The 27,600-nt window shown below is 40.7% G+C and overlaps 1 protein-coding gene across 1 annotated transcript; it reads left to right on the top strand.

Moving 5' to 3' along the window:
- Positions 1-22,692, top strand: LOC142364250 (uncharacterized). Its single transcript, XM_075443555.1, has 3 exons — positions 1-507; positions 17,772-17,949; positions 21,763-22,692. The coding sequence occupies exons 1-3, from the start codon at positions 1-3 to the stop codon at positions 22,056-22,058; spliced, it is 981 nt and encodes a 326-aa protein (XP_075299670.1). The 3' UTR covers positions 22,059-22,692.
- The last annotated feature ends 4,908 nt before the right edge of the window (positions 22,693-27,600 follow it).

The raw sequence follows: 27,600 nt of genomic DNA, 5'->3' as shown, positions 1-27,600 counted from the left end.
ATGGCACGACAAGACCCAGGTCTCGCCCCAAAGCAGCTCCCACCCCAAGGACTGGTTTTTCCCTCCCTCACAGCCCCAGGAACCGCTGCAGACACCCTCGGGCCGCAGCCGGCCCCAGCCCCTAACAGGGGGCCGGCGGGAGCTCAGGCCCCGGCTCCCCCCAGCTCCCCAGGGGCTCACCAGGGCCGGGCAAAGAGGCTGAAACATCCCCAGGCAGAGCCAGGCGCCCTTTGTCAGCCTCCGGGGAGAGGCACGGCCATCGCCGCGGGGCCTGGCGGTGCTAGGCCCTCCGAAGGGGCCTTCCCCCGAGGCCTGAGGGGAGGGACACACCGCGGCCTCCCCGCTGCCGAGACCCGGCGCGACGGGACGCTGAAGGGGGCCTCGCCGCCGCCGTCCCCTCACGGCGACGCCGTCCGCCCCGCCCGGCGGCCGCTGGGGGAGGGGATCGGCCGCGGACCCGGGTACCGCGGCAATGGGCAGACGCCATCCCGCGGCCGGGGACCTGAGGTGAGCGACCCCCGACCCCGCCGCTCCCTCAGCACCGGGCCCGCCCCGCTGCCAGCCCCGCGGCCCCGCCGCTCCCTCAGCACCGGGCCCGCCCCGCCAGCGCTCCGCGGGGGGGGGGGCGGTGACGCCCGCAGCACTCGCTCCTTCCCTCACTCATCCACCCACCCCCGGGCGCGTTTCCCCGCCGGGAAATGGCCTCCGCAGCTCGTCCGGGTCACTCCTCCCGCGGCCGCCTTCCTCCGTGCCGGCTCCAGGTGTTACCCGGCCTTCCCCGCCCCGGGGCCGCTTCGCCCCTCGCCCGGCCCCACGCCGGCTGCCCCGGGCACGGCGCGGTCCCCCCGGGCCTGCCCCAGCTCGGGCCGCCGTAGCAGCTGGCGGTGATCGAACAGGGCGGTGAATGCGGAGGAGCCTCGGCAGGACCCGGGCAGTGGGGCGGGTGGTGGTTAGCGTGGTTCCTGCTCTGCTCCCAGCTGCGTGAAGCTGAGGTGAACAAAAGTTTGTTGGTTCCCCTGTGCCCACGCCACAAGACAACGGATTTTACTCTGTTTAAGCTATGAATCATAGAACCGTAGGTTGGAAAAGACCTCTGAGACCATCGAGTCCAACCATCCACCCAATACCACCATGCCTGCTAAACCATGTCCCAAAATGCCACATCTACACATTTTTTGAACCCCTCCAGGGACGGGGACTCCACCATCTCCCTGGGCAGCCTGGTCCAACACCTGACCACTCTTTCTCTGGAGAAATTTTTCCCAATATCCAGTCTTAATCTCCCCTGACACAACTTGAGGCCATTGCTTCTCGTCCTGTCGCTGGTTACCTGGGAGCAGAGACCAACACCCCCCTCACCACACCCTCCTGTCAGGCAGTTGTAGAGAGCGAGAAGGTCTCCCCTCAGCCTCCTCCAGACTGAACAGCCCCAGCTCCCTCAGCTGCTCCTCATGGGACTTGTTCTCCAGACCCCTCCCCAGCCTTGCTGCCCTTCTCTGGACACGCTGCAGCCCCTCCATGTCCTTCTGGTAGGGAGGGGCCCAAAACTGAACACAGCACTCGAGGTGCGGCCTCACCAGGGCCAAGTACAGGGGCACGATCCCCTCCCTACTCCTGCTGGCCACACCATTGCTGATCCAAGCCAGGATGGCACTAGCCTTCTTGGCCACCTGGGCACACTGCTGGCTCATGGTCAGCTGGCTGTCGACCAGCATCCCCAGGTCCTTTTCTGCTGGGCAGCTTTCCAGTCACTCCTCCCCAAGCCGCTAGTGTTGCATGGGGTTGTTGTGACCGAAGTGCAGGACTCGGCACTTGGCCTTGTTGAAATTCATACTGTTGGCCTTGGCCAGCTATGGATATCATCAGGCTTCAGCGTTTGGTCCTTCAGAAAATTTGTGTCACAGGCACGAATTAGAAAACAGGAGAGCTGGCAACAGAAGCAATATCCATCAGCGAGAGCACCCCGATGCTCCCAGCTTGCAAACAGTGCCCCTGCTCCCAAGGAGAAATAAAGCTTCCCTGCAATAATCTGCCTGAAGAAAAATAAGCGGGTAATCAGTTTGACCTTAATCATATGCAGTGGGAAGATAAGCCAGACATCAGAAAAGATGAGCTGGTTTGCCATTTCTTACGCTGTACCAGCCCACCCTGGGCCTCCCCCTTCCTTTTTAGCCAGTCTCTGACAGTTAAAAAGGCGGCAAATAGTGCTGCAACTAAGTTTAGCCAATCGTGTACTGAAGGGTTAGGGCCAGGGTCAATCTTGCTCGATTCCACGGCTGAACAGATGATACGCCGAAACATGAAGTTGGAATTGTGTTGATACCAAGCTGCGAGTGTTACAAGCCTATTGATTGCAGCTGCCGGCAATTTCCTTGTCCCTGTGACACCCATACATTAAAGGGATGAACAGGAAAACACACGCATTTCACATGATGCAAGATCGGAAAGGACTAGGAAAACCAGCCAGCCTAACAGATCTCCTTACATTCACAGACTGCGAGGTTTATCCCAGAAGCTGTGTGAAACAGTACCTTTTAAGTATATAACGAGCTGTGAATATTTCAGGTGATGGTGCGTTCATCACTTGGTAAACTGTTCCACTGCTCTGTTATCCTCATCACTAGGTAACTGTGTGATTGTGGTGGTTTTAAAACTTGCTTGCCAACTTTGCAGGCAGTAAATCTTGTTCTGCTTTTGTCGGTATTGTTGCAAAGCCATTCACTATCAGGTGCTTGTTAAAGGTGTTTGTAGATACACACAGTGATCAAGTCATCTCTTCGCCTGCTTTTCAGTTAAGCTAAGTTAAGCTCCTTAAACCTTACATCATTAATGCTTGTTTTCCGGGACCTGAATCATTTTTTGTCGCCCCTCTTTTTGAACTCTGCTTAGCATTTCCACATCCTTCTTTAAGAAAAGGGATGAAAACCAGATACAATGTTCTCTTGCTCATCTCACCAATTTATTGCAGAAGCAAAAGAGAACCTTCTTGATATTCATTTTTGGATATCCAAGGACCATCCTAAGCTTTCCCCCGCCCCCTCCCCTCCTCTTTTTGAGGCAGCAAGGTATTATAGAGAGGATTTTGATTTCTTTCAGTACTGCATTTTCATTCAGTTTGACATGCAGTAGGCGTAGTAGAAACTCTTTCTCTAGTAGCTCATAATCATTTGAGGGAGAGAAAATGACCCATATGATCTGAGTTTTTGTCTGTTCTATTTTCTGATGATCTATGAGCAGTTTCGTTGATACCAGCATGTACAACACTGATACGCAAACAGGGTTGCAGGCTTTGCGCTTGTAGGAGATAATACAATGAATAAATAAGGACAAAATATGAACACAAAGTGTTATTTAGGTCCCCAGGCAATGCACAGACCTCGCTCTCATTTCTTACTGATGGAAATACATTTACATGCAGTACTACAAGCACGGTCTTGTCTCCATAATTATGATATTCAGATAGAGATTTGTACATATTTTTTATGTTTATAGATTATTAAATCCTAAATACAGACCTTAATCTCACAAAACACTTGATTTTAATTTGTGAACAAGACTAGAATTAAGTTACGCTTTATTGCGTTTTGCAGGATGTGGCCTAAACATGGACAGTTCTGGAATTCCAGATAGTCTTCAGCATCAGCTTCAAAAAGAGAAAAAATGGAAAACGTGGATGTTTTCCAAGCTGTATTCCTCTTTCACTAATACCAGCACACGGACTAGCTTCAGCAGACATTCAGTGATGCAACAAGACTGAATTTGGCCCTTGGGGAATAACTTTAGCAGGTTGACTTAGGCTATCTGATATGGAAAATATTCTCAAGCGTTGGCGTGTCACAGTTCTTAAAATATTAAGTCACTGAAAATGCTTACATAAACAGAGTGTCTTAAGGACAGAATCGTAGCCCTGGCTTCAGAGTCTCTTGCCCTTTTTTCTTCTTAAATAACCATGCAGCCCCTAACTGCCTATTTTCTCCTCCCTTTGCCTTCTTCACCTCTTCCCTTAGCTTATTGCTTGCGAGTGAGGCCTACCTTCAGAGAACCTGTTTTAATACCGACAGACACCAGAAGCTATACTGAATTCAACTCTGCATTTTTCATTCGGACATGGAAGCTGATGAACTGCAGAAACAGGTTATATATTTGCATCATAGCTACCAAATGGCGTATACTAAATGGCCAGTGTGATTTTCGTTTTATGGAAACAAGTCCTTCCTTTCTCTTTCTACCTCTAAAAAGTCATCATTAATTTTAATACATAAATATTAATTCTGCAGAAAACACCAAATCTTTATTCTGTTACTAAAGATGTAGGGCATGATCAGAATTGGTGGAATTTTGTCCACACTATCTTCCCAATATATTATAAAAAGTAAAGCATAAGGTCATTCTTTACATCTCTCTTAATCCTCGTTTTCATTTCCTGAGATTGCCAACAAGCAATCAATTTATGCCATAGAGGTATTTTGTTTGTCTGCTACCGCTTAGCTGACGTATTTTCAATGTTATGTTGGCCTTTTACAGAGATGACATTGCAGTTTATTGCTCGAGAAGTGCAAAAGGATGAAAATGCGTTATGAGATTTTTATGACAACTTTTGAGGGCAAAACTTGCATAGCTTGTAGTCTTTGTGATACTTCTACAGATTGCCTGTGTTACAAACAAAGAGACAAGAATAGGAATACATCATGTCTTTCACAGAGCAGAAGTTGCAGGTATGCAATTAATGATCCAATGTCAACCTTTTTTTTTTTAAATGTATTTTGCCCTCTGAAAAGAAATACCTTTATTTTGTATAACAGTGTCTCTCTGATAATATGTTGAGTTAGTGGAAAAGCTATACAATATTTTTGAATATCAGAATATCCAAGCTGACTGTTCATCTCTTTTGTTTGCACAGGCTATAGCACGGTTCATTTCTCTCTTTCCTTTTACAGGTGCTAAATAGTTTAGGCAGGAAGAGAAGTAGTTCAAGGTGGTTGTTAACTAACAGTTTGTGATCAGGTCTCTTGATTCCTGTGATCATTTGTGATATAAATTTTTGAAATACATTATCAGAATATATATTTTGTATCTAAGAAACTTTGAATTTGATATCTCCTTAGATATCTTTGTTTTTTTCAGAAAAATGTTGTCATGGTACTTTCTTAAAGACTGCATTGTGCTCAGTAGTCTATGAGTTTTGCTCTTAGCACTTCTGATTTATCTCCCGAGTTTCTCTGTGAATATAGCTCACATTATCTCCTCTGGTGTGTGGAACACATCTATTTTTATGGGCCAGTCAGAATATTCTCTCCAGAAATTTGCATACTGCTCCTTGGATCATGCTGCTCTACCTTTCTCTCACATTACCTCTTCCTTTGTTTCCAATTTCAATGAGCACAAGTGATTAAGCGTCTGGATATGTTCAGAAGGTAAGAAGGTATAAATCTTCAGGTGTGCAGAGGGCTCCTAAGCACACTCTGTCTTTAACATGGAGCTCCAAACAGAGAGCAAGGTAGAAGTGCACTAAGGTGACCAGATTTTTAGTTAGAAAGATAGTGTTATGGTATAAGCAACTTTAAAATCCCCGAAGTAAATCAGGCATATTAACCGATCTTGTGGTTAGTACAGATGAAATCATGATGTGAAACCACAAAGCTGCCAACTCTGTCTGCATGGTTCAAACAATCATAGGGAAAATGTCTGGTAGGTACCCTCTCTCCTCTTCTGCACCCTTCCCTATAGTCAGGAACATGGATTTGTTCTGCATATATTGAGTCATCCAGTTATTGTACTTACCTTGTAATGTCATTCTCAGACAAGTTAAGACAAGATTTAGCCTTCCATACTAGCTGGCACAGAACACGTACTTCTTTTATGACTGACTAGAATTAAACCAAACTATAAAAATCATTGTGTTGGCATAACAATGTATTTTATTAAAACCATCTTTATATCCAGTCTGGAATGATGAATACCAGGACATGTTTATCATTCTAAGGAGAAATGGAGTAAAAATTAGTAGAGATGAAAAAGACGATTGTCCCATAAAGCTGTAACACTGTAGTCTAAGCAAGGTTACAGAGAGGAAACTCAGTCCATCCTCAAGCGGTCTGCATGGTTCTGTACTCCCAGCTTGCTCCCTGTGCTACTGTGGTGAGGCTAAGACATCTGCCAGCACACTAATCTTGGAGTGTTTCAATTTATTATTTTAGTAAAGACTTGATGCATCATCAGGGTCTAGACCTTGCTTAGCAAAGAACACTAATTCTGGCCATAGTGTATTTTTGATTTTGACAATATCTTACGCTAGTGAAGTTTCCTGTGATCAGACTCCTAGTTTCCTGTCTATGAAACCAGTACTCTGTTAGACCTTGCTGCCATTTTCCTGCTAATGAATAGACCAAGCTCATTTAAGGTAGTGGGCAATTTTGCAATTACAAAGTTTAGAATTAGTAAGACAAAACTTTAATTTGCCACCAACAGCAGGACAGTCTTCCCTTAGAATGAAATCAGTTCTAAGAAAACAAATAGGCTTTTTTTGTGTGCAGGCTTTGATCAGCTCATGTGAGATATGAAGCACAGGAAAGACAGAATTTTATCAGCAATGCTCTGTATCTGAGGGCAATGCCACACAAGATGGATTCAGAATCTCAGGTAGACCAGAAAGCAGTAGAGAAAACCACTGCAGCGTATGTTAAAAGTTATTTCCATTTGGTTATATTAAGTCTGAGAGTAGTTCTTTTCTAAATTACGTAACTTTTATTTCATTATCCTATATTGTAGCATTTGAAAAAAGCAACAGAAAGTCACACAGTGACCTTTCTATCAGCATCTTTGTTCTGTACAGAACTGCATTTATTTTCTGCAGGGCTAATAATATTTCAGTACTTTAATATACGTATTTCAAATGGATCCTTGAAGTCATATCTGCTTACTGCACTATCACAACAAGGATTCCTGCTCCTAGCCTTTAAGTATTATTTACAATTCAGTAACACTTACAAGCCTTCATAAGGATTAGGGCCCAGTAACCCACTTGCTGTTTAAATACAGCAAAAGACTGTGACTATTCCTAATTGCTTACTAAGCAGCGATAGCTATTCAAGAGAGCATCTGCAGCCTCTCCTGCTCCATGCATCATCAGAATAATTCTCAGCTAAATTCTGAATGCTAGTCTTTATTACTCATAATTATGTAAGAGACAGAGAGATCACATTATGAATTTCAGAGCTAAGATGAAATTTGTAAAGATGGCAGTTAAATCATCTGTTGATTTGCAGATTGGGCCAGTTTGATACAGAGTCACTGAAAGTAAATTTAGAACCCTACAGAGCCATTTGTACAGTCCATCCACTGACTTGTTACATTTTAATAGATTTTTAAACTAACTAAAAGGAGAAAACTAAAGCAGTAAAGGAAACATCCAGAAAGAATGCTAGAATGTGATATTGCTATACTGAAATAAATGTATCTGTTTGCAGCTGCTATCTTATTGTCAATAATTTAAAAGCCTAAAGGGGAGGAGGGAAAATTGAGCAGCGTAGGGCCCTTTGTTAGGAATAGCACGCTATACAGGCTGTCTCCAGTACGTAAATTACAATAGTTTCTTTGGCAGGCAAGTCTACTCACTCAAGCAGGTGCAAACTATAATATTTATGGGCAAGACTGTGAATCTGTGGCTTGTATTTTTGAGAAGGTATACAGAGCTATTACCACCAACTTCATTGTAGTTGTTCACTCTCTGCCAATGACTACTGAACTGTAAGGGACTTGCAGTCTGGGTCCAATAGCACAGTTTCTGGCAGAGTTTTTTAAGTAAATAAAGATTGCAGGAATTAGCATATTTGGAAGACTTTGGATCAAATTTAAGCATTTCCACAAACTTCAGAAAAAAAACATGTTCTGACCAAGCTAGACTACTAACTAAATGCTACAAAGGCAAACTTTGTAGCATATATTCAAATAAAGACCCAGTGAGAAAAATGTAGAGTTTCTTTTATTCACTTCTTTTGGGGGTAGCGCTGTGAGTCCCAGCCAAGATCCAGAGGCTAGGCAAACTATGCATCAAACAAATATATGTCCATAAGACCCAAACTATGAGAATTTGCTTGCTTTCTAAGTTGAGCAGTCCTGATTTTTAGCAGAAGAAGTGTTTTTTAACTTCTACAATAGTTTTTCTTGCAATTGCACACTAAAGCTTAACTCTGGTTTCAGAGCCACAGTAATACAGAAAGTATACGTTTGTATACTGTGCAAATTCTCAGAGTGCTTGGTATCAAACAGTGATTTTGTCTGGCACCAAATTTCCAGTCACGTGTTATCTGGGCTGGCCAGGTGGCTCTTGGGGGAGGTTTAACAGGCCAGAAGCAGCAGCTGTCCTCACACCTATTACAGCTGGCAGGACAGCGCTTCAGATTTGGGCACGTGATAGCTCAGCTTCAGAGGCCACGCTGGCAGCAAGCTTTTTGCCTTGCTGGTACATGCTCTGCCACTGCTCCCTTATCCCCCTTCATCCCACCATGCCAAGTATTTGTGGAGCATGGAGGCTGCTGCGTGACGTTGATATCAGCCAGAGATTCCTTTATCTCTTGGGAGAATGCTGAAGTGGGTGAATCTAATGGCTCTGGTCATTCCACTTTATCAAACTGACAGCATTAAAATAGGAAAACCAAACCAAACCCCAAATAGCTGTGCAGTCAGACTGATCTTCAAGAGCACCATGAAGTTGCACAGCAAGACCACTTGCGCTGATGGCAGCATTTCTGCAATGTTTTGGCATGAGAATAATTGGAAAACAAATAAAAGCAATCTTTACTGTCTAAGATGAGTTTTCCTCACAAGTAAGGTGAGGAGAACAGAAAACACTATGAAAAGCATTAGCTCCCTCATTTTCTAGTTTTTTAACTCTGGGGTTAGCAGTGGACATCCTTAAATACAATACTAAGCTCCAATAAACCATGGCAGTGTTTGTTATTTATATTTACCAAGATTGTTGCATTACCAGGTCAGATAATTATTCCCATCAGTGGTAAGCTTAGTAATTCAGTGGATTGACTCTTTTATCATGTGATGTACCTCATAAAAAGTATGGATTATGAATGCTCAGACATGAGATCGTATCATCCAGGTGCACAACACATAAAAATCTCTCTTAATCCAGCCAAATAATATGTTTTGTTCCTTAGGCATATCTGAGATGACAGAAGCAGAACAGAGAGCAAGCTAAAAAGAAACAAAAACACCACACAAGGGAAAAACAGAGTGGGGAAACCCAAAGTTCTGTCTTTGCTACACACAGTTATGACACACCGTGGCCATCAAACACACTGGTCATCAAACAGGTAATTAAACTAGGGTCATACAGAACTGGCAATGCAAAAAGTTCCATTTTAGAGCACCTAACTTAAAAATCCGAAAGAAAAAAATTAAAAAGCCAGGAGAACTGATTTGAGGAAAGTTAACTGAGGCAACAAATATATTTTTCAGCTGTACCTGCACCCCCTGCAGCTTTCAGTTTCTCGAGCACGGGTCAGATTTGTGTTCATGACAAAGCTGTGCTGTGCTTCCACAGCAGAATGAGGAAAATGTAAAGCTGCCTAAACCCCTTATTGCTGAATAAGGCAAGAAGCCATCGTACGTTACATGTTAGAAAAGTACTTGCATAACGGCTGGATTAGCATCAGTAAGTCCAAGGGATCACAGTAATGCAATAGTGATGCAGAGCTGCCTATATTATCTTTCTCTACATTTGTTCACCATCTTGTGGAGCAGAACTGCAGTTCACAGTATCTGCACTATGGGATGAGGTCTTACTCATCATCAAAAGAAGCTTGGTTATGTTTTTGCTTGAACTTGTTCTTAGCGTAAGACACTGATATCTGAAACATTCTACTATTTGTGAGGTATTAACAAAGCTTCAATAATCCATAGCCACCAGCTGTCACAACACTAACAGAAACTTAATTATTTTGAGTGTTCTACCCTATAAAATTGTTCATCCATAACACAAAAGCTGGGCACGGGTGAACTGACATAAAAAAACCACCCGCTATGATCACATAAGGATTGATTCCTTTATAAAATTAGATTACAAAAAAACATGCCCAAAGTTGTTTCACAGAACAGCACACGCCAGAAACTTTTCTGGAGTTTTACAAGTGGCAGAGACAATTATTATATAGCATATTGAGCTATGTTAATACTTGTCTTTCTGCAAGGGAAAAGCAAGCTTTTTGCTTGGTTTTGAGTTTAACTGAAAACAAGTCAGGGTGGAGGGGGCTGCCACAACACATACATTTTTCCTTGATGCGGGTTTTATGCAAGCCTTCCCAGCCACCAGTTTACTATGTTTCACAGACTAGAAATTACAGAAAAATAGATTTCTTAGAGATTCAGAATAAACCAGGGAAATCCTCTGGTCTCCTCGTATAGAAAATCTAGGAAAATCTTATATCGGTACTAGGCATTACATGTATGAGCCCAATGAGTAAAAATTAACCCGATCTCAAAGTTAGGTAGCTGCAAACAAGATGAGTTGCAAAGTGAATTGCTTCCCCCTCAGCCAGAACTTCCTCTTGGTTTATCCAGCTGTAGGAGGATCAGCTACTAGAGTACACCGTGTCCGATCATCTGTCTCACCAGACACCCGCTTTCCTAAGAACATCGTAAGAACGCAGAGTCTGCTGCTGCAATCATCATCCTTCCCAAATATCTTTTAATCTGCTGAGATCAGGATATCCGTGCTTATTGCTGCTCATAGTCTGTCTTCCATTTGCTGTCATTGCCATAAGGAGATTCTCAGAGTTAAAATGCATTAACCATGAAAACTTAGTGCTGCATCTCTCATCAGAGTATGATATTTCTCAGAACAGACATGGCTCACAGCAAAGGTTAATCTGTTTTCCAAAACATTATTTGGTAGTTCCATTGAACTCATCTTAATCCAAAGTACCCTTGAAAGTTGTGTGATAGACTTTAGACATCAGAAAAATGGTCAAAGTGTATTAACACAAGTAGTTCTTTGGGAAATTACCATTTTATTTATTGATTTGCCAGCTGGCAATCCAGAGAATAAAAGCCAAGAAGGGCTAAATCTCCCAGTAAAGTTCCCAGGAGAGCTAAACAATACTCGCCTTGCCCAGCTGTACCTTCAGCACTCAGGGCAGATTTCTCACTTGTGCCTAAACCCTCTCAAGAGCTACAGACATTACCCATTCCCCTAGCCTACGTGTCTGGGTAATGGAGTTTCAGTGAGGAAATTTCACTGAGGCAGAAAAAGGGGGAGGAAACCTTGGTTCCAATCTGCTGAAACTGAGATCCCTGCACTACTTTGCTAGTCCCCAACAGCCAGTTTACAACTGTTTTAACTTCGTCCTTAACAGTATTTGTTTGCACTCCATGCAAAGTGAACACTGTAAGTACAAAAACTAAGAACCTCCCTCTAGAAACAACAGCCTAGTGGCTAGACCGTTCATATAAAGGACACACAAACCCAGTTCTTCTACGTACAGAGTAAGGAGTCTGAGTACTAAACTATTTAGTAAAATGATGGGATGTTGCTTCCATCCTGTGTTATGGGAGAGAGCGTGGACATAGTTCCCAGAGAGGGCTGGAGGGCATGAGTCGCCGTGTTTCAGATGTGCAAAACCTGTGTCTTCTGCAATGTGAAATTAAGTCTATGAAGTAAACACTCTCTTATGTGGTTGAGTCTGTTCTCAAATCAGGTCATTACATTTAGGTCAGTCATTCCTTAACGTGCATACTACTGGCAAATGCAGAGGACATTACCTGGCCTTGGCTGGATCCAGGCTTCCCTATTCTATGAAGCAAAGAAATCTTACTTGAACTTGGCAAACATTAAAACACACAATGGGTGAATGTTTTGGCTGGGTGTGCATGCCTCTCCCATCCACTTTCTCTTTTCAGTGACATTGCTTTTGCAATAGTTGTATTCGGGTTTTAATGCATATTTCTGACAGTAATTTGAATACACTGCTCAATTACCAATGTCATTTCTATTTCGGTTGTTACGCTGCCATCATCAGTGTATTAGCTGAACAAAATAATACACAGCTATGACTTCTGACTCATGGACTTTTCCCATCATATTTCCAGCAAAAGAATTACATACTACAGTGTTCTGATTTTCCCACCCTCTTTTTTATTTTCCTGCCCCAAACCAATAAATGATACAGATTTGCAGTAGAGAAGACCAAGTCAAAAAAGAGCATTCAGGTGTTGGTAAAAAGGTTGGAAAAGGGTTTGTGACTGGCCCTACTTTCCTGGAAGTTCATCGTACCATCTTAGACTGGTCTCTGGGTAACTCTGGATTACATCTTCACCAGGCAGTAATGCAGCCGGGTGGAAGCAGAGTTACAGAGTAACAGTTGGAGTGAAGGACATGACATCCACATTATATGCATTTTAAGAGGTTTTACTTCTGCCTCTTGCCTAGCTGGTCACATGAATGAGTGCCAATGACCAGCTGCAGCCTGTCTTCCAGTTAAGTTTCACATGAAAGGTGTTTTAGTGCGTACTCTCCCAGACTGCTCCACAGTACGTCGAGCCTATGGAGTTGTTTCAAAAGTACAAGGCCCAAATCTGAACAAAATGCTACTGCAGATGCACCCTGTGTCCTCTGAACGACTCCTGTAAGTCACACTTGATAAGGCACACTTTCTTAGGGTGGGTATTTTTTTGTCTTCCAGTGGCAATCAATCAGTGACAAAAGTGGATCTGAGAACTATTTACCTAGAAGGTTTTTCTTGCCCCTGGTCAGTCCCTTCGTGGTGTTTCAATTGGTTTGGGTGGTTCCCAGGTGAAGTGGTGTTGCTGGAATTCATTCAGGTGCAGGACAGACGAAGGCCATCTGTCTAGCACAGAACAGCACATCAAGGAAATTCTTTGCTGAATACCAATCATCTACTCAAATGCTTGACTGGAAATACTCTTTCAGCCCTGTGCACACTGCAGACAAGGGAGGGATATAGCAGTTCTGCTCCTGTGTGCAAGTACTGAAAATCAACAGAAGCAGGAATATTCAAAGATTGTAATTTTACAATTTTTAATAAAATATAAAGTTCGGAACAAGACCGCTAATCTCTATGAAGCCTATTTTGCATTCCTGAAGATAGATTCTCAAGTGAAAAGTAAAGAAAGGTTTGCATATGCTGGTTTTGGTAAGGAGGCATTCCAGTGTAACGGAACTTGGCTCTAGAGAAACACACAAGCAAACTTCCCTTGGTTCGGTATCTGCTAGTTCCAGCCTTTTTTTTCCCCTGAAAGACTGTATCAACATACGTTACGTTTGCTCAGTATTTCACAGGAAAGGGTGGTGAACTGAGCAAATTCACAGTTGTTTTATGATTAGAAGCGAATGACAGACAGTGGTCCAGAGTGAGATGACGACTGGCGAGTTTCACAAGGGCCTTACCAGATAACCCCTGGAATATGTGGATGTTTTACTTCAGTATGCCAAAGGAATTTTTTGCCAACAAATATATTTGGCTTGTACGTATTTCATGTATTATACAACATGATAATTCTTTTACATCATGCAGCTTTTCATGAAACAAAGTTTACCCTCCAGATATTTCTCTTTATCTGACTCTGAAACTATTTGGTGAGGATTGAGATTGTTTGATACCAATTTCTAGAAGAAACATTTCAGTTTATTAAATAAGCTTTCTTCTAGTTATTGAGCTAGAAGTAGCCTCACAATGAATGGAGCTGTCTGCAGGTTTATCATTCCTTTACCAAACAAAGCTTCAGTATTTTTAATTTCCAAGTATAGTATTTGTCTATGTGTTTGCTCTGCTGTTTCAAAAGTGAGAGTGTTTAGTGCATTGCTAACTGAATGAAAATGTATCCATTTATACCTCTAAACCACAGGACAGATTAATTCAGTCATTCACTTGCCCTCACCTTTGCTTCCCGCTCTTTCTCCCTAATGAAGGTTATGTATGTGCTTCCATTAGACCAGGCAGTCCGTATTTCTGCCTTAATTATCTGTCTTCTCCTCCACGCTATTGCTACATATATTAGACAGTACTCCCCCCCTCCCCGCCGTGAAAAGAGTAGTTTTCTAATTTATAATGATAATGGAGTTCATTTGTGAATTATTTGTGAACAACAGCTCCCTCTAGTTCTTGTTCTGCTCTATTTGCTGCCAACAGGGAATTGAAACAAAAATAAATCTCCCCCTAACACAAAGATTGGTGTCTCGCTTCTACATTCTGAAATATGGTGTTTATAATTTTTATCCAGAATTGAAAGCCAAGTGGAATTAAAACAGTGGAACTAAGTATGTTAAAATGGACTGTGAGATTAGAAGATTATGCACACTTTATGGTCTCAGCTTAAACAAACATTAAAAATATCTGGATAAAAAGAAAGCAATTACAATGCCCCTGAGAAAAGAATCTAAATAATTTTAAAGCTGAATAATGTGGTTCTTATTTTCTAATCTGAGAATACAGAACATAATTATTTGTCTTTATTGGCTAAAGCTTATACCCCAAGCTAGCAACTGAGCACAAGTAGCTTTTAGGGACTTTCCATCCTCATTTGTACCATATGCTACAATAAATTACACGGCACATCACTGACCGTTCAAACTTATAACCCTATTGTCCAAAGCTTTGAAACAGCATCAAACGCTTTGAAGGAGACCTCTGGCCCCGCAGCAGCGAGCAACAGTGAAGAACCAGACTTTTCTGAGATGTTTAAATAGAAAAGTGAAGCTACAGTAGGGTGTTGTAAAGACCTGCTTTGGTACCAACAACACATTTAAACCCAGAGTTAATCCCTATGGTTAGCTTTCCAGTTTGTGGAGAACCTGCATAAAGAGAAGCTATCTGTTCTTAGCTGTTTTACTTGCCAGAGAGCAAGATCTGTGGGTGAAAGCTTAAGTTACAAAAATAAAATGTGAAGAAAATGTGCACAGTTCTTATGATCAGCAGTTAATCATTGAACAAGTTGTTAACATTGTGGCAAACACACCACCCTTCAGAGTAGTTAAAGAAGATATGACTGTCTTTCCAAATTATGATATTTAGACCACAAAAACTGCACATAAAACAAACAAAATATTCTCCAACCAAACCAACACTACACAGCACAAATAATCGAAAAATAAAGTTGGAAAGCAATGACTTTGTGAGTTCAGTGGCAGCAATACTATTTACTTGGGAAAGGTTATGTTGTATTTAGGTTCTACTGCTGCTACGGAGCGTTACCTTTCAACAAGCTGCTTTCACTTTCTGCCTTAGTGCTTTGGCCTCTATAGATGATCTGTGGGGTATAAGATTGGATGGTTATCTCCACCACTGCTGTCCTACCTGCAAGCAAATAGTAATAATATCCTTTCCTTCTTAGAAAAAAAATGAAATAATATTCCAAGAATGAAGCGAAAAATAGAAATTTATCTGAATATTCTTAAGAAAACTGGCCTTCTTTACCAACTATCAATGACACAGTAAGATGGAAATTCTATGAAATTAAAAAATCATATAAAATTAATCTCCTAGGTTCTGATTTCGTCACAATAATGGCATGCTAATCCTTTTCGCTGCGGTACTTTTTCCTCTAAACTTCTAGTATGAGGTTTGCAAGATGTGTCATAGCAATATTTTTTTAAAAACATACCGGGAACAGTTTACTAATCTGGAGGACAAAATATTTTCTGCTTCTGACTGAAATGTTGCTGTACTACTAACAAACAATGCACCATGTTGAAAGTACAATTGTGACACAGCTTAATGAAATAATCTTCATTAAAATACAGAAGTTACTACAGAAAACAATTATAATCAGGAAAGTACTTGGCAGAATCAGATCAGAGAGATCTTAGGAGACGGTACTTCAGGAAAAATTAACAACAATATTGATTATCATTCTGAGATGCTTTCATATTTATCACCACGCTGACAGTGGCCCAACAGGACCGTGCTGCTCTCTGGTTACTAATCTCAGCTAATACACTAGCTTTTTAGCTAGATCGTTAGGCATTTATCTTCCTCCACAGCAGTTTTCCTTCTTTCTTTCTAATGAGAGTTCAGCCATCTTTTCCTTATACCATGCAAAAGGAAGATTACATTGATACAGAGTTTGCCAGATTGTGAGTAATGGATATGTTGGTACATGCTACAGCTCTTCAGCTCGATCTTTCTATGTACACATAAACAAAACCCAAATCCTCCTCTTGCACATTCTATTCCAACTCACTGTACCAAAGATCTCTGAAAGGTGGGAAAGAAACCCTTTACTGCTATTAAAATTAAGACTATCTTCTTAGTCTGTATTTGAGCCATTTTTACATTCCTCTCCCCCTATGCAGATATATGTAGTAGGAAATTTATTTCTTTTTAATCCCATGATCATTCAGGAAATGAATGCACATCTAATTTTTACCAGTGCTACACATGAACTTTCTGAATCTGCAAGAAAAAAAAAGGCTTTAGGAGTTCCCTATAGCATTTGATTAATATAAGTAAGATTAACATGCTTATATTGGGGAATGTTAGGTTACTAATCTTACACAAACCTCTGAAAAAAGGATTTTACTGTCAATTATGGCTTTTTAGAAAAATCCAGAGCAGTGTTATGCTCACGAAGCAGGTAAATGTAATCAGACATAATCTGGTAAGTATTTATATGACTCCACCAATAAGCCCTTGTCTCAACATGTAACGTGCTGCTTCTTTAAGCTTTTTCTGTGTGTCCAAAGATATTGAGCCAAATTATGTAAACATGTTGGTCTGATTGGTAGAAGTTGGATGCACATGAAAGTTTATTACATTATTTTCCTTTTTTTTTTTTTGCTTTTGATTAACATAGCTTTTTAAATCTAAATGTTGAAAGAGCAGTACATTACCTATTCCACTTTTCTTTGCACATTAGTCTAGACTTCATGCTTCAAGTGTAGCTGCTCCCAGAATGAAGCTGTATTATCTCCAGGAGCTTGTTCTATTCTTAACCCTAAGCTGCATAAGCATTGTTGGGATGTGTTCATTTGAAAATTACTATTTTCAGTCTTGAGAACTCAATATTGGTATTGATATTTGAACATCCAGTAACAAAAAGTTACTGTTTTATCTCTTTACAAGGAATTTTTGAAGATCAGAATTAATTTCTGAGTGTTATTGACAAACAGATACATCTAAATGAAAAATGCTAACATCATAACGACAAAGGTCATGCCTGTCCTCTGGAATACAGAAGGCAGAATTGTTTTGTGGAACAGGAACATATGAAGTGTTTCATAATTGAACCACCATGACTTGGTTTGAATGGCTCTCATTGTAGTTCCCCTGATGATATTAACATGCAGAAGGTCACAAGTCCAAATTAGACTTGCAAGTTAACAGATCTAATAAACCGAACTGGAAACATTCACTCCTATATCTGTTTATGTCATGTTGGTACTTACATTACAGAATCACAGCTTTCAGTTTTATTCTTGTAACAGTGATATCACTCTGGCAAGTCATCTGCAAAATAGAGTAAAGATTTTTAACAGAAGGCCTTGATTTGTATAATGAAGAATCCCAAACAAAAAAATAGAAGAACATAGTATGTTATGTGGAAAAAAATTTGATTTTAGTACACGTTAAACAACTTTGGGAAGAGATGAGAGAAGAGCAGGAGAAAGTGTTTTTCTGTTTATGGATGGCCCATGTGTTTTCTTCCTGCTATTTAGAAGATTTGTTCTTATACTGCTTTACTTCTATTGCAAATGTTTTTTCCTCAGAGTTGATGATGTTCACTCACCTCTTTTTCTTTTCTAGATCTCCACAAATGAGACTTCTGGAAGCAAACGTGGGTCTGTCGTCAAATCTTCTGGGAACAGACCAGGCCTTAAATTTCCTATTATAGAAAATATAGCAGTCAAACAGAAGTTGAAACACAACATTAGCTTAAAAGAAGTCAAGAAAAGTGTACTTGACCCAAATGAAGTCACCTCAAGTGAGTACTGGGTACATGAAATCGAGTCATTTGTCCCATTATTAGAAATAGCGAGCTGGATAAATGCTTTGTAATTTAATTATACTCACATTACTTTGCTTTATTTTCTTCATATAAACAAACAGTTTAATAACAAAAAACTTTCAAAACAGAGTTCATGCTTGCATTTTTAGGTAATTTTTAAACTGCCACACAAAGGAAAGTTTACATTGGAATTACACTTGTAACTGTAAACTTTGTCGTAGTGAATTAAGTGAAACAGCTTAGTGGCATTGTTCAGGACCCCCACAATTACTTCAGGAGTAAGGAATTGCAGACTATGCAGACATGCCCTTCAGTTAATCGTGAAGCACAGGATCAAAGGCCAGAGATAAAGCACATCTCCCCATCATGCTGTTCCTGCAGGGTGCAGGCAAAGATTTGCAGTCATGTTCACTAGGCTTTTATTGAGAACAGGATCCATATTCCATGCAACTTGCAGCTGATTGAGATAAGAAGGGTAATCTAAAACAAGCTATTTGTGTTTAAAATTAAAAGAAAAAATAAAAGAGTTACTTTTCATAGTTAATTTTATCAAACCAACAACTAAATCCTCCATGATTTACATAGCAGCCGTTAAACAAATTCCAACTTAACAATGTGTATGAGTAGATTCTCAGGAAACAATATGAAGTTTGCCAGGATTAGCTAATCAGTTTATTCTTTCAGTGAAGTCAGTCAGCATGTATGCCAGCAAGTTGCTTTTTAAAGTGATATTCCATTTTTAAGCACAAATCTTCAAATATTTATAGAACAAAGATTATTCACTAAATATCATAGCAGATGGACGGTTTCTGTCTTCTTGAGGGAGACTGTGGGAACACGGCTACGTCTCTGGAGACAGAAACCAGGCCCAGACAGACAGAGAAACAGTTTTGCAGGAATGACCATCTTTGCAGGTTTCTATCGCTGTAGAAATAGCATAAACACAAAACTATTTTGATGTTGTTCTTGACACGTCTAATTAAACTGAGGCTCTCCACACAATCAAGGATGCCACTGAATATTCAAGACTCAATGTGTTGGCTTTTTTAAATTTTAGAGAGGAAATGGAATAGATCCTTTCCTAATTCTGATTTACTACACATTGCATTCCACTAACTCCAACCCAACACCATTCAGCAAAAATAAGTATTTTTAAATTAAGGTTAAACCCATTTAAGTGTGCATTCATGTAGGTCTGACGTAATCCCACTTACATCAGCATTATTTCATGTCTTTGACTTACTTTAGAACAGAAAATAGGCCTCAGGTATTTGGGGAAAAAGTATAGTTAAAATTAACTAGTGCCCTGATCTTGTAACTATGTAAGGACAAAATCTTATTTCCTTTCAAAACTTCGCTCACACCAGCAGGGAGCCTCCCGAGTAACGCGCTGCCGTTACTTAGTCAGCCAGCCATTTGCAGAGTAGGACCAGTTGTCCTTCCAGACAGGGGAGAAAAATTAATACATAGAGAGCAGCAGAGAAATAAAACAAAATTAAATATTACTATCAACTCATATTTTTATGCATGTATCTTGCTGTTTGTCTGTAGGGAACAAACTCCAACTTCCCTTTAATTTTTCAGAAACGAGTAGTTTGAAGGAAAGTTTATCTTCAAGGCCTGTCCCTGCGGCCTTCCCGTCTGTTCTTTTCATACTGTTTTAGACTGAGGATAATATTCACCTACTTGCCCGTCATATTCCTAGTATATTTTATCTTCACCTTTTATTTCTCTCTGACATCCTTAACGTGCATGCAGGCACGCTTGCCTGATGATTTTACATACTTACCTGCCCCTCAATCTGTGTCTGACTGTCCTCCACCATTTCAACGAGTTCATCTTTATGGCACCCGTGGGTATGTTTGTTTACATTTGAGTGAAAAGCTAAGGCACAGTAAGTGATTTATATAGGAGAAGTTTTAGCACAGCACAAAACTGAACCCAGCCATCTTATCTTCCCTTCGAGGGTCCTGAGTACTAGTTATATTTTCTGTCTGAAACTTGTTTGGGGCCAGGAGGGCTCTCTTTCTGCTGCAGCCACAGGCAATGAGGCAACTGCGAGAAATAACACAGCCATATTTTTTTTTTTTTTTGGTGTCACCACCTTGGAATTACTGCTTTCATCGACTTCAGGAACTCTCAAATTGCTATCTAGAGAGTAAACATCTTGTTTTGAAGAAGAGAAATAAATACTCCAACTTCTCAAGAGCAATGAGACTGCTATGGCTCCAGTTTACTCTTTTTTTTTTTATGATGCCTTGGAGTTAGAGGTAAAATATTTGTTATCTAGCCCACATTTCAGTGTATAGTAGACCAAAAGAAGTACAAGAAAAACTAAATTTAATGGGAAATGTTGCCTTCTGCACCATGTCTTCATGAATTCTTAGTTGCTCCTAAGTTTCTGCACAGTTTCTCACAGTAAAAGCAGTTTACTTGACACAGCAGAGAGCAGGACATACCCACAGTAAAATATGGGATGGCAATCGCAGATAGAGGACACGTTTTTAAAACTGCTTTACAATTGGAAGTTGGAAACAAATACATTCAAGTGCACCCATGCAACAAGAAAAAACATGATAAAGCAGCCCCAAGCAATTTAAAAATATGCTGTATGAATGAGCGGACAGCCCAAGCAGAACAGTAGTTCAAATATCTCCTTGGGATAAAAGGCAAACGCGCACTTAACAGCCAAGTGATAACGCACGGCTGGGAGGATCCTGTAGGCTGTAATTCCACACTAGCAAGAACAGCAGCGTAGTCGACCCGAGCAGTAGCGTGGGTTTGATCGGAGAGATGTAACCCACAACTAAATCAGTCTGTCAGAGAGATTATTTTCCCTACCTGTAAGTTATATTCTTTCCTGTGGTTTAAAGATTGTGCTGCGTGAGGCAGTTCCCCAAGAAGACACAAGAAGGGAGGCTGCCTCTCCCTTGCTGAGAGGGCAGTAAGCTATCATGCAGCATGAGCAGCCTGGTTTTACCCAGCCAACTTCTATATTTATGCTAAACAAGAAGATATGACTTGCAGTCATCTCATGAAATTTATCACATTTCCTAATGTTTTATGCGACATTTTTTGTAAGATAATAAAGAGAATCCCTAAAAGTTGGTGTTTTTTCTGTTACCATAACATATCGGTTTGGGTATAAATGGTAACACACAGTGAGTTCTGTTGCAGGGTGCCCTTGAGGATTAGAACAAGCAGCAGACCTCCCCCAAAGTACACGCTAAAAAAATCAGCTCAGCTTCACATTCAAACTGGGGCAGATCAAAGTGCTTACTGAAAGTTTACATTGCTGTGTAATAAGCAAGTGAGATAAAATTCTGAAAATTGAAAATCCCATCTCTTACTTTACACAACAAAAACCCCCGGACAAGCTGGCAATGCAGTTCCCATTGCTCACATAGAGGTGTTTTTTTCTGAAACTACGTGTTCAACAAAGCAAGGCCCAGGTGGGTCCGAACGCATTCCAGGAAAGAGGTAAATACTAACTGGCCTTCTAGGTGCCACTCTGTCATTTAGTAGTATCTATTAGCGTTCTGCATATGTTCCTACACACGTCCTACCAGACAAGCAGTATTGATTTTCTGTCTGCATTCTAGAGAAGTTCATGAATAAATTCATATTGTTAACAAGAAATGTACTAGAAATAGAATTACCAATAACTGACCGTGCTACAATATCAATACCAGGATAATATTCTTAAGCCACTCCAAATTTGTGCTAAACACTCAATACAAAAGTAAAACAGTATTTTGAGAGTTTTTGGTTTTTTACTGTTGAATGCAGATCCTGGAGTTCAACAAGATGGTGCAAGAAAATCAAGTGAAACTGCAGTTGAAAACAGGAAGCGATTTCAAAGGAGGAGGAGTATAACACAGTCCTCTAGCTTCAGTCTAGATCACAGAGGCCTTGAGACAAAATCTAAAACAGGAATTATTCCAGCACAGGCACAAGCTCAGCCATCTCTAACTCAGTCATCCACATTGATCTTCCAGGGAACTATCGGGTCCTCCATAGCAAACGAATTGAATGGTTCATCCCTGCTGCACCACAGAAGAGCCCCTTTTAGGTCCAGAGGGTAAAGCTTTTGTTCTGTTCTTTTAAAGAAATGGAGATACAGAAGACGGCAGTCAGTTAAAGAAAAGGCTTTCCCTGAGCATTAGCCAATTCCCCAGTATTCTGGGACACAGGAATAAATTTATTGAAATATGTTCAGCACAAGGTGAGTGACATAGCTTGGAAGAAAGTGGAAATGACAAAAATGCGTCATCAAGACGAGGTAAATCTTCCCATTGGCCTTTGAGAGAGCACAGAATGATGGTCACCACTGTAGAACTACAGCGGAGAGAAGCAAAGGACAGTGACAAATTATACCCTCCAGATGGGAATTGTTCAGAAGACACAGATCATTCTGAATTTGAAGATAGGGCAAGTAATTCATGTATTCAAAAGATGTTTAATAACCTTAATTACAGAAACAGGGCTAGAGCCCATATTTATTGCAAAGAATGGCATTCTTGCGAAAGCAAGCAGAAGTGCCATGGCAGCTTTGTTAGGCCAGTTCTGTCGACTGTTCCCAGACCGCTGCTGGACTCTGCACCTAACAGCCCAGGATCCTCCGCTCAGTCTGCATGCAGACCCGAGTCCTCAGCAGACTGGAGCTCAGCAACATATTCTCCACAAACACTGGATTTGGATGATAGTTTAACATTCAATATGCATACACCCTTGTCCTTTATACGCTACAGGGACTCTTCTTCTACTTCAGAAAGTTCTGATTCTTCACTGCCTGTTCACAATATACATGAAGACAGCAGCTTGCTGGACAGCATCAATGATGGTTGGCACATTTCATCTCCCAGTGGTGCCTCCTACGTCAAGTAAAACTGCAGTTCACCTAGGTCTTCATCTCTTTATTCTTCCAGCCAAGATTCACTCCTGATCTTCATGTTCCTTGTGTTTTGCATGATCAGTTGCCATTGACTTCCCTGGTGGTGCCTTATTTAGAAAACCAAAGTAATACAATAAGTGACACAATGATCTCCTATTCAGCTAGCACAAAGGCAGTGAAGAGACCACAGGCAGATGAACAGAAACTTAACATGAAAGGTGAGGAATATAATCAATGTATATGCAAACCCTAGAATTATACATGAACATGATAGCTAGCTCATGAATTGCAAGAAACTGCACTATAGCTAAGTGACAACGAGCGTAGATTTCAGAGTGCTATTTTTGTCATAGGTTGGTTTGATATTTGGCTTGTTTTGTAAAGGAAGGGCTACATTTTTCCTCTTTGAAGTTTTCTATGGAGTTGGAAACATACAAAAATAAGTTAATAGTTCTTCCATCTATATCTCCATCTTTATCATTCACGTGTGACTTTGAGCTGGGTCTGCTAGAGACACTGAAAACCACTTCAAAAAGCAGATGGTGTTTGCATCATGATACCTCTTCTACAAGTCACACACTCAGTTGCTTTATTCCTGAACATTAATAAGCACCACTGCAGCTTTAACCAAGCTTTCTTGGGCAGAGATGGGAGGGAGATTTGTGGGTTTTATTGCTACAGTGTTGGAGGCAAAAAATAGATTCCTTAGCATGACAGAGTCCACCACAACCCACAAGTGTGCTCTTTGGGCACTGGTATAGATGGCTAATAGCATAGTCATAGAACTTGCCCTTTCACTCCTTTATACAGCCTTTCTTTGGGATAGATCCCATTTAACCAGTCCCAAGTCCTTCAAGCTCAGCTTCTTTATGTATTCTAGCCATAATCAGCAGTTCAAGTTAGGAGACGAAGCTTTGCTCGTCAAAGTTATTTTTAATTGTTTGCTCGTCCTATTTTCAATCTGTGATCTAAATACGGTAATTTCTTTGACTTTCTTTCAAATAAAGGCAGAACGAAGGAGCAATAGGTTTCCCTGCTGCTCATTGTAATCAACAAGCTGCTCGCCCTGTCTCAGGGAACTGCTTAAACAATTAGATTCAGAGATGCTATCAGGAAAAGCATTTCTGTTCCCCGTTTCACTGCAAATAAACCAACTGTCGGTATTTCAGAGTTTGTCAGCTATCCCAGGGGACATGGCAGACGGCTAGGTAGAAGTCTCAGAATAAAAATTCTCTCTTCAAAAGTTAAGGAAACTCAAAACTGGGGATGCCACACTGCGTTGAAGTAACAATTTAGATGGAAGGAACATCTAGAGGTTTTGCCTATTTCACACTGAAAGGTTGTAAATATTCATCTTTCCTGCTATGCCAACCAGAAGCCCCCCTTCTCTTGAGTTTCCTCAGTCTTCTGATGACTTAATTGGAGTTAGTAATGGTACCCGTTCTGTCCGAGAAATTTAGGGGGACACATGCCAGAAAATGGGAGAAAAGATAACCAAAGGGCAGACTAGAAAGACGCTGAAAGCTCTACAGATAAACAGGTCTCCTGTTATTCCAGCTTTCAGACAAAAGCCTTTTCCTTCTTTCTCAACACAAAACATTTAGGCAAGCCAAATCATAGCGAGAAGGGGGGGGGGGGGGGGGAGGGGGGAAAAATAAACAAAACCAACATTCCACTGGTGACATTAACTTGAAGAGCGTGGTTTTCTGAGGTAGTATATATGTACCACCTAGAGGTATTAGTAGGCAAAGTTATGGATGGAGATGTAACCCCACGTGGTTAAGGTTTGAATGTGTGAAATGATAAAGTCATAAATTGCTTTTCCATTTCCATATTTTTACACTATTAGTTAACCTTGAGTCCAACCCAAGGCTCAACTTTTTTGTTGTTTAGTATTCCGTTTGTTAAACAGGAACCCAATCTGCTCATCAGATTTCACGCAAAAAGCACTAGATCATAATCAGTAAGTACTTTGCATGTTTTTATCCATCAGTCATAAATACAAAACCATTAAAATATTTTATAACACAACATTTTTTTCCTGTTTGGTTAAAATATTACTCTTCACCAAGAAATGAACTTCCCCTGCATCACCACAAATCTAGAAAGGTTTCTAACAAGCAAGCCATTTGGGACAAATTTTCAAAACTCATGCAATGCCAACACAGCTGAGAGGGGGGAGTATTCAGCAGATGCCTCCTCTCATGCTTGATAGGCAGTATTCAGACACACTCACTCTTCTGCAAGCACAGTGGCTGTACAATTCTCAGCAACGCATCGTTTGGATTACTCAAAAACATAAAAGCGGATTTAGGACTATAAGGTTCTCCTTTTGAACATTTATCAGCTTTAAGGTACACATTGGCTCTAACGAACTGTTGGATATTATACTTTCAGGTCACTACCATGTGATAAAGGTCCTTAGTAAAATCTCTCCAAATCCTGGAACATCAGTGCAAAGATACTGTCCATTATTTAGCTGTAGACTTTGCCAAGAGCAGTGTTTGATTTCTTCTGTTCTGTCTTAATAGTCTTCTGGCAGGTGACTCAGAGAAGGAAGATCAGTGCCATATCTGTCAGTTTGCTGGAGGTTCTCTTACAAATCCACTGCTAGAGCCACGCGGCTGTGCGGGAATCCTGCAGTTTGTTCATCAGGAATGTCTAACAAAACGTCTCAACGCTAAAACAAAGTCAGGTGAGAGAGAGACCTGCACAAGATATAAAACATTCTGTTGAGATGCTTCTGCCAGATTTACCTCTCTACTCATTCCTCTATACTAATGGAGTTGAACAGAATGAAGTGTTTAAATTTACTCAAAGGAAACATTCAACTCATAGCTTGCTCACCACAGTAGTATTTTTCTGTAGCACAAGCATTCTCAGTGAATTAATGGTAGCTATTAGCGTCTTTGATAAGGCTACCGGTATGTAGTGAGCAGATCACCGAAACCGTAATTTTCTAGTGCTTGGTTTGGATTAAAACAAGATCTTTGGTATTAAGTGCTGGAATATTTAATGACCCAATTTACAGCAGTTAGTAGCATCAGGCAGACATCAAATTTTGCAGGGATCATAAACTGCATGTATAAGACTAATAAATAAGAGAAATTTTTGAATGACAAAAAACATGAAATGAGATTAAATGTGCGAAGTGTCAGAAGAATTCAGGTGGGCAGAGGAGAAGAGATATCAGCAGGACAAATTTTAGCATTGAGAAGGTGACCCCCAGTTAGAGAACAGTCCTGTTGATCATTCTTTGATTTCACCCTCACTTCTGTCAGCGTGCTTTTTTTCTGTTTTCTCCCCAAGCACTACTCTTGCTGTACTGTTTCTAGTTCCATTCTGAATTAAGATTATCAGTGATGTTATGTCACTACAAGTTTAGATAAGTGCATTTGCACAATATGCACCCTATCTTTATTTATGTTGCGAGATGGAAGATAATCACAACACAAGTTAGTTTGGGGTTTTTTTTTATTTTTTAAAGATGCATTCTACAGTGTTTGTTAAGCACTTAGATACACTATGGCTTCTGAAGTTCCTAAGCGAGTTGTTTAATTTTCAACTTACTCCTTGTAAGTAAGCAGTTAAAAATACAAATTAAAAAAACACCATCAGATAACAGCTAGAGAATTAACCTCCAGAAAGGATATAAGTAGGTATATGATATATACGCACACCTTAACCCAGTGTAGATTGTGTAAAATGCCAGTCCTGTACGTGGGAAGATAATAGCTTATGCCAGCTTTGTTTCTTCAGTCTTAAAAGGCAGACGATATATCAGCAAAATCCTGTGCACTTGGTTCCCTGCCAGGCCTTGTTCATTTAAATTCCTGGCTTGCCCCCAGCTTAGGGAAACGAGTCACATTTCCCAAGCCTTCCCCAAATCCTGTCCTTGTAGAATAATTTCAGTTCCCTCTCAGCGCTAGTTGACAGAATTCGGGGACATGATCCTGCTCAGAGAGAGTTCCTTGAGTGGTTTGGAGGCCAGAGCAAGAAAAGAGGTGCTGGTACGCTGAGCAATGAAAGAACTAAGTGGAACCTTGTCCCAGGAAGCATGTTTGATGAGATAGCAATCTCAACAAGCAGAAGTTTTGCTTCTGGTTAGTGAAGTGTGTGGGAAGGATTTCTTCAGGGTCGTTTTTTTTTTTTTTTTTTTTTTAAGCAGGCTGTCTGTGCACATGGAAAGCAGGGCTTTTTTCTCTACAGAAGTTTTAGTTCCACATCTTCCTTTAGCAGAAAAGGGGAAAAGAGACTCATTTCATAGGGTGAGGACATATTAATTTATTTTATGGCACTCAAATGAAATTCATTGTTGTCTAAAAACAACGAGCGGAAGATGCAAGTAAACAATTCCAAACAATTCATTGGCTTTGCTGGTACTGACAAGGCCTTACACAGAGATCTACATATGAAGTCCATTATTGCATTTTACATCAGTGTGGCTTATGATCCCTGCAGTTTTACTGCATAAAAGCTACAGATTTTGCCATTTAAAAGCAAACAAAAAATCCAGCAGTCATATACCCTGCAGAATTTAACAGAAGACTATTCCAATTATCTCTACTATTACATAAGTTTATGACAAAAAAAAGCCGTGGTTTCAGATTATTCAGGAGAATTCCAAGAAACAGATAGCATGCTGTAGAAGACTGCTTTAAAATAAAAAGTGTCCTCATTTCAATTTTATAACAGGCACGATGCAGTTTAAGGTTAAAAACTTCTGGTTTTGC

Source organism: Opisthocomus hoazin, chromosome 26 (genome assembly GCF_030867145.1).
Source record: "Opisthocomus hoazin isolate bOpiHoa1 chromosome 26, bOpiHoa1.hap1, whole genome shotgun sequence".
Taxonomy (NCBI): domain Eukaryota; kingdom Metazoa; phylum Chordata; class Aves; order Opisthocomiformes; family Opisthocomidae; genus Opisthocomus; species Opisthocomus hoazin.
This window is presented reverse-complemented; position numbering and strand designations above follow the sequence as displayed.